The sequence below is a fragment of the Neovison vison genome, chromosome 3 (assembly GCF_020171115.1).
Source record: "Neovison vison isolate M4711 chromosome 3, ASM_NN_V1, whole genome shotgun sequence".
Lineage (NCBI taxonomy): Eukaryota > Metazoa > Chordata > Mammalia > Carnivora > Mustelidae > Neogale > Neogale vison.
Window position 1 is genome coordinate 180,850,284 of NC_058093.1, and position 12,065 is coordinate 180,862,348.

The 12,065-nt window shown below is 41.3% G+C and overlaps 1 protein-coding gene across 10 annotated transcripts in view; it reads left to right on the plus strand.

Moving 5' to 3' along the window:
• Positions 1 to 12,065, plus strand: part of PTPRM (protein tyrosine phosphatase receptor type M) — a 780,862-nt gene that overhangs the window by 673,320 nt on the left and 95,477 nt on the right. For all 10 annotated transcript variants that reach the window (XM_044243376.1, XM_044243377.1, XM_044243378.1 and 7 more), the window contains one exon: positions 10,899 to 10,986. In XM_044243376.1, coding sequence (XP_044099311.1) covers positions 10,899 to 10,986 — 88 coding nt within the window. The remainder of the gene's footprint in view (positions 1 to 10,898; positions 10,987 to 12,065) is intronic.

Here is a 12,065-nt window from a genome sequence, read left to right on the forward strand (position 1 = left end):
CCCATAGACTAGGGCTGGAAGACACGACTTGCCTCACGAGTAGCCTAAAGTGATAGTGTCCCCAGTCTTCAATAAGATGATGTTTGGTAAAACATTGGTCAATAAAGAAAAATACCTAGGACTCTAATTACATAATGGGTTATAATTTTCAATAAAATACTTTCTTTTAAGAGTAGAAATTGAACTTTTGACAGCGTAAATTGAAATGCAATTATTCTTCACTGAACTATTTGAAAAGGCATTTCTAACCTCGATTTCCAAATTTCTAAGGTAATTCTCCCTTTTAAATTTTTTTATCTTTAATCGCCATGACTTAGGTACTGAAGGAAGAGCCTGAGAATTGTGCTGATAGATTTTATAAATTAATAGATGTCAAAAAGAGAGCCACAAACCTCTCATTAAAATTTCCTTTACTGCTACACTTATTCATTTCCAAGCCTGTCATGTCTAAAAATGTATCCTTAGATTTTTCAGTCACATTTGATGGAGTCAATGTGCTGTGATTTCTGAGGTGAGGACATTTTTAAACTCCCAGCTCTCCAAGAAACACCCTGGAAAGGATGTGTGACTTTTCAAGAGAGGGGCAAGAACAAAACAACAGTCGCCCCATTTGTACGTACTTTATAGAATCAGCGGAGGGAAAATATAGACCTACTAGAGGGAAAAAAAGTGGAAAGGATTATTGTCAGTGTGACAGTCACAAAAATGGCAGCAAAGTCCGTTAAGAATTTATTGTCCTCAAAGCCTGAAGCTTTACAATTAGAACCTGAGCAGCAGTCACTAGCACCTGGATCGAGCCCTTAGTGGACTAGGTGTGTTGCACGTGTGGAGTCTCTCAGTCCTCGTGACCGCCATGTTGTCAGTAGGGAGTCCGGGCTGGGTATTCAAATAGGAGAGTGCCATGTGCCCAAGTGTGTTTTTAAAAAACTCACTCTGGAAGAAGTGGATTAGCGGGTAGTAAAGGGCGCAGACAGGAACCTACTGCTACCATAATGCAGGCAAAAATAAGTGGAAGTCAGCTTTTCTGTCCCAGAAAGAAAGGAGAAGCTAGATTTGTACAGAAGGATCTATTTGTTCTCTAGATGTCTTAAAGATTCCTTTTTCCTAGAAGGGACTCTTGTTCATCTCAGAAGATCTGGACACCTTTAGCCCAGCTTACCTGACAAATCACTCTCTCAAGGCAGGTGCAGAGGTAGAGGAAATTACAATTCTGGAGAAGTATTAACATCTCAAACCCTGGCAAGATCTGCATCAGAGAGGAAATGAAAATTGCTCTCTCTGAACCGTGGGTGGCAATCCTGGAGGAAGGACCCAAAGCCAGAGTGATTTAGAGAAACCACAAAGCAATTGAATCAGATGCTTTCACCTGCTTTAAAATAAGGCAGTCGTCTCATTGGGGCTATCTGTGGCAGGGCACTCACTGGCATCGCTATTTTGATACCCTGTCCAATGACTGTGGCCTCCCTGAACTTGCCAGGGTAATGTAATGAGGACAGGGCCAGGTCCCGGTTCCAGAGTCTTTGCATAATTGATTGATTTCATGATGTCCCCCCATGATCAAGAGGTAGGCAATGCCTACCTCAAAGAAGTAAACTATGACCAAGTTTTATCTATTTTTATCTATTTATCTATTTTTCTTTCCCTTCCCCTATGCTCCTCTGTTGTTTGTTAAATTCCACATATAAGGGAAATCATATGGTATTTGTCTTTCTCTGACTTATTTCACTTAGCATAACTCCAGTTCCTTCTGTGTGGTTGCAAACGGCAAGACTTCATTCTTTGTGGTGGCTCCGTAATATTCCATTGTTCGTTCATACCCTATCTTGTTTATCCATTCATCTGTCGATGGACATCAGGGATCTTTCCATTATTTGGCTATTAGACATTGCTACTATAAACATTGTGGTATGTGTACCCCTCCAAATCGGTACTTTTGTATCCTTTGGATAAGTACCTAGTAGTGCAATGGCTTGGTCGCAGGGTAGTTCTGTTTTTAACTTTTTGAGGAATCTCCATACTGCTTTCCAGAATGGATGTGCCCGTTTGCATTCCCACCAACAGTACAAAAGAGCTCCCCTTTCTCCCCATCCTCATTAACATCTGTTTTCTGAGTTGTTCATTTTAGCCATTCTGACAGTTGTGGGGTAGTATCTCATTGTGATTTGATACATTTTGATTTGTATTTCCCTGTTGATGAGTGACGTTGAGCATATTTTCATGTGTCTCTTCACTAAAATAGCCCCCACTTTTGAAATCACATGACCTTGCATCAGTGTCTGTAATTCCATGGGATATTGGTCCCAACCATGGTATGTTCAGCACCAGTCAGTGCTGCCCAGTTAGCATTTTCGCCCCTTTCCCTCTGTCACTCAGCTGAAGAGTATTTGTCTTTCTGGCCACTTGATCAGCGGTTTTTCAGAGTTTTTTTCTGCTTCGGTACACTTGAGGGATGTCACATCATTAGCATGAGCTTACAACTGCAGTGATTCTGAAGGTGGAAAGAGAGGGGACTTTGAAATTGGGCACATTTAAAGAAAAGCAGTAGATTGAAGGTCCCTCCGGAGTGCACATAGCTTCCCATCCCTAGGAACTCACTGTGCAGATGGTACAAAGCTGTGTGTAATCAAATAGGCTTACTCCACAAAAAGTGGAAACTAGAAATGCTTGATGACTTATGACCCATGGCCAAGGTGACTTCAGAATGCTATGTGCGCAGTGCAGTACAGTGGGCACAAAGTCACGTGTTCTCAGCCAGCTTTGTGGCCCAGAAGGAGCAGCACAGAGTTCAAAGCCAGGTGGTGTGGGGTCCAGGACCTAGTTTCTGCTCACTGACTACCTGATCTCAGGCAAGCCACATCATATCTTTGATCCTCAATTCCCTTATCTGTGCAACAGGAATAAAGAGACTTACCTGAGAGATCTTCAAAAACCCCATAAGCCTATATTTTTCAACAGGAAATATATGACATTGCTGTGAAAAGTCACTCATTCAGAGGCATATTCAACAGACTATAAAACATGCTCTAAAGCTCAGCCAAATGTCGGGGGTGGGTGGAGGCTGTTTCTGGGCATGAAAAGATCATATAATATTTTCAGGCTGCAAATCTCAATTTCATTATCAAAAGAGGGAGCGATATTAGGTACAGAAATACAATATGAGTATTGCTTAGATCATCACATGCCTGGATCATCTTGCAAAATAGAAAAGTTCTGCAAATTGGGGATGAACTAAGTTTCAGTAAAAAACAGCCATTTGAAGTACTGAAATCGATTAGCAGCCTTCTTTAAAAATACAGAACAATGTTCACATTTAGATTTCAGCTGATTTAGGCATCACACAGATTGTGTGTCTTTGCTCCGCCCCCATGTCTTTTGCCCTTAAAGCATCACTCGCTCCCTCTGGCTGTCTCTGCCCAGGACACTGGCTAATGACAGTGACTGAAGACCACACTGGGGCAGATTTTGGGGCCCCCTTCCCATCGGCACTCCACCCTATGGCCCATCCGGCAGTTTTAGGTGTCTTCAACTGCCTTAGTGCGATAGCAGTAAGTAGTTTATATGGGCCCAATAAAATGCAGCCCCTGAAGGAACCAGAAGAAGAAGAATGTGCAGAAAGCAAAGTTCAGAGACTTTGCAAGCCCCAGCAAGTTCATCTCCCATCTTCCAGGGTGATGGCTTTAGTCATTTTATGTGCCCAGTTTTATTCATAGGAGAAAGGGAGGAAAAATTCCATTTCAGAAGCTTCTAAAAAAAACTTGACCCTGCACTGCCTAGAAATATACTGTACATTATGTGCCGTCTTGACCCGCATCCCTTCCTTCCTGAAAGCTTTTCTGTTGAATAGGATTTTTTTTTTTTTTGCTCCTTTTTTAATATCTAGGAGCTGCGGCATTTGTAACAGACTGCATGATTTTGGAGTAACGTTCTCTCGAGGTGGGCAACTGAGATGTATAATTATATCCCGTGGAAAATGATAGTGGTGTGTGGGCTGGGGGAGGAGGTTATTGGATCACAAAAACATGTTTCCCATTCAGAAAAAAATGACTGTATGCAAGATGTTCAATTTCCTTCTGCTCTGTGCCCATGGAGAGCCCAGCGTCTTAAAGTGGAGAAGTCATTGGTATTCACTGGAGCTTGCCTGCCTTCATTTTTATTGTTTCTGAGACTTATTACTCTTTCTGAGTGGTTCCCCAGGTTTGCTGCCTTTTCTCGGTATATATGAGCTAAGGTAGTCAGAGGAAACACTTTAATTACATTTTAAGTGGAGTCAAAGCATAAGTATATTTATGAAAATTCTAATAGAAGGTGCAGTGAGACCATTAACTTAAATCCCCAAAATACATAAAATGTGTTTTCATAATAAAAAGTCCATCGTTGGCATGTTAAATTGTATCTGCATATTAAAAATCAACGCTAAACACTAAATATTGCCTTCATGTCCATATTGTATCTTAAATTCCTCTTATGAAAAGTGTCCTGGGAGCGTGGGCTGTCATCGTCGGTCTCCCAAGCTTGTCGTTACGTGGCTGCCCCAAGGATACAAAATCACTGGTTGCTACGGGATGATTGTAGCCGCTCTTCCCTTACCCATCACACCGGCTCTCTCTCGGACCTCTTTTGCGAAAGCACGCCTGTGCTTTGGCTGAATTTGAATTTAGTGAACCTGCTCATAACCATCAAGCAAAAACTACGAGATAAGAGATGAAGGAGTTGGAGGTTGTACTTCCACTTGAATATAAGGGTTTGTCTCAGACACAGGGAAACGTAAGGGGCAGTAAGCAGAGAACCCTTGCCCTCCCCAGACAGATGCCAGACATTGACATGTGCTTAGGAATCCTCTGGTTCCTTCAAGAATGGAGCTCTTTTTTTTTTTTTTTAACGTGTGCTATATTATTAGTTTCAGAGGTAGAGTTGAGAGATCGATCATATAACAGTGTTCGAACATATAACAGTGTTCATTACATCACGTGTTCATTACATCGAGTGTCCTCCTTAATGCCCATCAATCAGCTACCTCCTCCCCCCACTCCCCTCAGTCTGTCTCCTGTGGTTAAAAATCTCTTTTGGTTTTTCTCCCTCTCTGATTTCATCTCGTTTTATTTTTCCCTCCCTTCCCCCATGGTCCTCCCTTCTGTTTCTTAAATCCCACATATCAGTGAATTCATGTGATAATTGTCTTTCTCTGATTGACTTATTTCACTCAACATAACCTCTAATTCCATCTACATCATTGCAAATGGTTAAGATTTCAGGTTTTTTGATGGCTGCATAGTATCCCATTGTATATACATATATATATACACCACATCTTCTTTATCCATTCATCTGTCATTGGACTTCTGGGTTCTTTCCAGAGTGTGGCTGTTGAGGACATTGTTGCTATAAACATTGGGGTGCAGGTGCCCCTTTAGATCACTATGTTTGTAAGGGAATGGAGTTCAATTTACTCAACACTAGGAAAATTCAAAACCTTGTTGACTTTACTTTCAACAAATCTGATAGGAACAGCCCTTCTCTAGATACCACATAAAATATGTGACGATAACTCATGGTCCCAAAAATATTGGTTCAGATTAGAATTCTTCTCAAAACATCAGGCAATTTATGTAATTTTAAATGGACACATAAAACTTTTGACTGTCTTAAAGATTTAAAAAAAAAAAAAAGGATAGCTAAAGAATCTTACCCAAAGAAAAATACACAGAAGAAAGTCACATAAAATGTATATTGATTTGCTTAATTTATTAAACAGTATTTAAATACCTATATGAGTTGATGGATGGTAACTAAGCTTACAGCAGGAATCATTTCACATGGTATGTAACTCAAGCCATTTTGCTGTATTCCTTAAACTTATATAGGGCTGTATATCAAGTATATCTCAGAAAAAGTGGAAAAAGAAAAAATATTTAAAAGCCAAAAGGTATGTGAAATAGGACATAATAGAAAGATTGCATAATGAAATTACTTAATTTTAGTGCGATGTGTTTCACTGGTGGGTTTATCGGGAACTAACTGTCCATCTCATGGTCTGCCAAAAAAGAAAGAGAGAGAGAGAGAGGTGGGTCATAAGGCTCACCTAAGGTCAAAAAGGCTCAGTCTAAGGGAACCTGGGTGGCTCAGTGGGTTAAGCATCTGCCTTCAGCTCAGGTCATGATCTCAGGTCCTGGAATCAAGTCCCCCTGACAGGCTCCGGGCTCAACGGGAGGCCTGCTTCTCCCTCTCCCTGTGCCCCTGCTCATTCTTGCTCTCTTGCTCCTCACTCTGTCAAATATATAAATGAAACCTAAAAAAAAAAAAAAAAAAAAAAAAAAAAAGGCTCAGTCTCTTGGGAGAATGGGGAGTAGAGGTAGTAAGTATGTCTGCTGCATCAGAGTCCCATGTCTATGCCAGGCCTCCCTGTGGGACAGATAGGAAACAGTATTCTATAGCCTCAACGAGGTGTATTCCTGCCTTGATGATGATTCTTTTCTTTTTTTTTAATTTTTTTTTTAAATTTTATTTTATTTTTTTAGTGTTCCAAGATTCATTGTTTATGCACCACACCCAGTGCTCCATGCAATCCATGCCCTCCTTAATAGCCCCCACCAAGCCCTCCCAACCCCCCCACCCCCTCCCCTCCAAAATCCTCAGTTTGTTTCTCAGAGTCCACATTCTCTCATGGTTCATCTCCTTCTCTGATTTCCCCCAACTCACTCCTCCTCTCCTTCACCCAAAGTCTTCCATGTTATTCCTTATGCTTTGCTAATCTTTTTTTTTTTTTTTTAGAATTCCTAAACCTGGAAAACAGGGGCTCACAGTGTGGAACACCTCTGTATCATGTCATAGTCTCTTGGAATGCCCCGTGGCTCTAGAGCTGTAGATAAAGTTTCATTTTCTAACTAGAAATGTAAACAGGCAATGTATGGTTAAAAAAGCTATAATATTTAAAACTGGGTCCATGTTAGAAAATAAAAAATAATACTTATCACCATAACAAAAGGAAACAAAAGCCAAGTTAGTCAGTCCAGAAAGCCCTTGTTTCCTATCTCTGTGCTCCCCATAGGTTTATTACTTATTTTCCAAGCCAAAGATAAGGACATGTGGTTCTAATAATTGCAAATGTATTCATGGGGAGATTAGCTATATAATTGCATACAGACCTGTTCCAGAAAATGCAGGACCCTGTCACAATGTCCATAGGGAATCAGGGTACCATGGATGGCAATAGTCATTTCATCTTTTTCTTGGAGCAGCTCTTTTTGTTGTGTTTTATTTTTCTTTTAAGAAAAAAATAACATTTTGCCACTTCAGCCTAACTCACGTAATTCCTGGATGGGGAGTTGCGAAGACTTGTAGCAAGAATGCCTTCCCACTTCTGTTCTGCTGCTGCTGCTTCCCTGCCATGATCCCTTTATCCTATGCGATAAGAAAATTTCCTGTTTCGTAAAAGTAATCAACAGTTAATTGAAGTTTACTTGACATCTCTCCTATTCTCTTGTTGCAAACCTTCATTTAGAGAGAAAGAGATGTGATCGGGTGCGGAAAGCAGTTGCTGCCCATGTGTATTTAAGTAGATGTAACGCTGTTTCCCTCTTGGAAGTCTTTGACAGGGGAGAATACAGAAAAAGAAGTGGATTAAGAGTCAGAAGAACATGGAGGTCTGACCCAGGCCTGTGCGTTACAAGTTGGTGGTGTTCCTTCTGCACCTCGTGTCCCTCAGCTTTTAGAGCAGGGAGGCATCCCTCCATGCCTGACCACTCTCAGGAGCTGTAGTTGAGACAGTGGCCTTGTTCATTCTGCAAGCACTTAGTAAGTGCACCGAAATAAGGGCTTCGAGTTGGAGAGCACTTGGCCCCACCTTATAAAAACATGCTCTGACGGATTGCATGGAGCACTGGGTATGGTGCAAAAATGATGAATACTGTTATGCTGAAAATAAAAAATAAATAAATAAATGTATGAAACCAGTGAAGCTGGCCATCAACTTCAAAAAAAAAAAAAAAATGCTCTGAGCTACATGCCCTGCTCCAATGGAAAGGGAACGGTAATCATTGCATTATTGGTTTCTTTCTGTTTCCTGGTCACCAGTTACATAAGAACAATGAGATTAAAATGACTATTTATAAAAGCAAGGGCTGTCATGGGGCACCTAGGGGAGTTCAGTAGGTTGAGTGTCTGGCTCTTGGTTTCGAATCAGGTCATGATCTCAGGGTCCTGAGATCGAGCCCTGGGTCAGCCTCTGCGCTCAGCGCAGTCTGCTGGAGCCCCCACTTTCTCTCTCTTTCTCTCGCTAAAAATAAATCAATAAATCTTAAAAAATGAATAAATAAACATTTTAAATAAACAAATACAAACAAGTTAAAACAAGAATATAGTATCGGAAGGCCTGAGGTTGTCCCAGATGGTAAAGAAACAGCTGTGGTGTGCGTATGGTCCTCATAGGAGAGCACCTTCTTGTTGGGGAGGGAGGGGATTTGTGTGGCTTTGCCTCAGGTGACCTGGAATCATTATCTTTGTTAGACAAGTGCCTCTCTCCCAGTCCACTGTTGATACCCACCCCCTCTCTCACACACACGCACACACACAGAGACACACACTTATACACACACACACACCCAGTGATAGTGTTCATTGGTGGTCATGGATTCTCCTGGAAAACTTCAAGGCCCCCCACAGAGGCCACTCCCTTCTTCATCTTTCTACAAAAAAACAAAACCCAAGAACTTTCAGAAGGGTGGGAAAGGCAGAGGGAATTGAAATTGGCAATTACATCACAACACACTCAAAGGAGAATTAAATTGTTATGAGGGCAGTCAGATAATAGTTATTACTCAACTGTAAAATGATTGTCGTTCATAGAGTAACAGAGACACTATTCAGAAAAAGAGTATGACTCTAAAAGCCCCCGAAGCTATTTTTAGATGCATATTTCATAGCAGAATAGAAGTTCCATGTCTGAATAAATCCTTTATCATATGACGGTCTTGTTCTTGAGGGAATTAAGTGATTTTTTACTGCTAGTATTTCTATTGACTTAATTAATAACCTGAAAGTGGTTTTTTTCCTAGTAGCTGTCCTGCATCGTGCAGTGTTTACCCTTCAATTGGCCACATATGGTGTGACCCTATTCATAGAGCTACATAGTACATCTGATCCTGGTCTGCTGCCATGTTTTCTCAAAATGATAAATATAATGTAAAAACTATTATGGTAATAAGGTGTTAAGGATGACCATGACTAAGATACCTTAAATTAAGACAGGCAATTTAAAACTGCAACATTTATGTACACAGTGTTATTTTTTTCTCTCTTGCCTGTCATGAAACGGGGGGTGGGGGGACCTCTTCCAGCTTTGTTGCATGGAGGGACCGGTCCCAGGGGCAAAGACCTGGGACAGGGCTTTCTTCCAGCCATTCTGTGATGGGCGCTGAGCCAAATGGTCATAGCAGGACCAATACGCATCAGGTCATGGAAAAGGTGTGGACTTCATAAACTGTACATAGGCAGATTTTCCAGGTATTTGAGACCCTCACACACTTAAGCTGTACAAGTAAAACTTTATCTTGAGACCACCACCAAACACTGCAATCGCTCAATCACTTAATAAAGAATTATTGGATTCCTACCATGAGGCATAGGCTCTGCCCAGACAACAGTGACAACCACGCATTCCCTGTAAAGTCTCAGGGAGTTTCCAGGCTGGTGACAGAGACACTAGAATAAGCTGAGCACCGTGCATGGCATGGTCGGGTCCTGTGCAGTAGGCCAGTGGCGAGGCTCTCTCGTGGGGTCTGAGAGCAGGTGTGTCCTGCCCACTGCTGCAGTACTCATGCTGCTTAACTAATGAGCCACAGCTGGAGCCATAGAAAGAGATAATAAATAGGTTCTGTTGAACCACAGACTAATCACTGAATATTGGTAATGGTTGGAAATGGCCAAGATGGCCAAACAATGTAAGAGAGACAGGAATTAGGGGCTTTAGTTGGAAAGAACTTGAAAAGCCATCCTGGGCATGTTTGAGTGTGTGAGTTCCTGACACCATGTCCTCGGGCCCTAAAGTAGCTCAGAACGGTCCCCTCTTCGTCAGCTCTGCCTTCGTTGTCTACTTCCTCCTCCTCTCCTCTTCTCTCCCACTTGGTACCAAGAAGTGTAAGAGTAGCCGTGGCAAAGACAAGAAGTCAGTTTGACTAACTGCTTCTTGCTTCCATCCTTCTTCCCCTCACCTTTCATAGACTTGGCTACACAAGGATAAAAGGGAATGTGAACCAAAGTGGAAATAAAAGTCCCAGCTTTTTTTTTCACCTGTCAACTGATACCAAAGGACATTTTCATTATAACTTGAGCAGAAAAAACATATATCTGACTAATAACATGAAGATTAAAGATCCTGGGCATAATAATGTCAAATCCTTAAATAAATGGACATATAAGCTCCATTAAAAATGAAGAGAAAACCCTGGCAGAATTTATTACAGGATTTTAGCCTTGAAGGCATGAAGTCATAGCTTCCCTACCTTCTCAGTTTCAACCAAAAAATCACCTTCTTTCGGTTAGCAATTAGGTAGAAAAATGATTTCTTTGTATCTCTTGAGAGTACTGAAAAATGGCAATATAATTAAGAAATTGAGAGGAATGTTAATTTTTTCTGTATTAAATTAAAATCGGATAGAGTGAGCACCACCATTTTAATGGACTATACGATGAATTACAGGTTCACTCTCCAGCCCCCATCTATGTTTATAAAGTATTAAGTGAAGGAAAACAAGGTATTTAATCCTTCCTCTCATTCCTGTGAACATCCTTTTCCCTTCTTGACCCTTGCCGTACATTTCTTAAAAACATCCTCCATCCTTAAGATCCTGTGTTTACTGCACCAAATTGTAATTCTTTGTGTCACTTTTCTCTTTCTCTTCCAGAGCTTCTTTGAAGGGCAGTCTGCACCATGGGACTCCGCAAAGAAAGATGAAAACAGAATGAAGAACAGATATGGGAATATCATTGCATGTAAGTGTTGACAGTGTAATTGTGCTGTGGTATAACTTTCTTTTCTGCATCTGCGAAGATTGACCACCAGCCTCACGCAGCGAGAATTTACAGTGCAATTACCGCCTTCATCCTTCTGGAAAAGCTGGTGTTATGCTCGTATTAAAGAAAGGGAAAACTACCTAAGTACCCCCACTACATCAATGTGTCTTGCTGTGGGGCTAGTTTTACTTTCAGATTTAGGGTTTGGGTAACATAGGTAATGCTAAAATGCTGAGAAAGAAAATGCATTTTAGGAGTAAACATAATAGTCCTAATGTTTCCCAGCTGCTACATGGGAATGAATGGAAATAATGATGTGCCACACGCCTTAATGCGAGGGGCTCAGAGTTCTCAACGAGCATTAACTCATTAATCCTCCAGACACTTGGGTTACGTAGGTCAGTAATAGCCCCATTTTAAGGACAGGAAACTGAAACTCAGAAGTTAAATGATCGTCCCTGTATCACAACGCTCATTAGCAAAAGAGGGAGGATTATATCTCAGAAATTCCCAGTTCCTGTGAAGCTGAATGTTACCAATCCGTAATGCCTCAGATGGTTTTTAAATCGAGCCCAACCTCATTAATGTTCCATAACGATGCTGAGACACCTGGTAGATTGATGACCCTCCTTCTCCCGGGGCCGGAGCCATCCATCCCCTGCGTTAAACTGCTCCAAGTCACACGGGACTGCCCCCAAGGTTCTGACAGGTACCAACAGAATTAATGCTATTCCTGAAGATACATAAATTCAAACAAACAAACGAACAAACAAACAATGTGGGAATAGAGTGGGAGAGCTTGAAGTTCCTCTTGTCTTACTGCGATTTGAGAAAGCAAATGGGAAACTTTTGGGTAGTATGGATTGCGAAAGTGCAGTGAAATTCTATTTGTCTGAATTAACATTTCTTGGAAGGACAGGAGAGACCGCCATATCGGAGTTTCTGTGATTGTAGAGGTGTTCCCTTCCCATCCGAAACAGTGGGCACACACACACACCCCGTGAGCACTTGAAATGAGGCTGGTGCCGCTGAGAAGCTGAGATTTAAAATGTATTTCA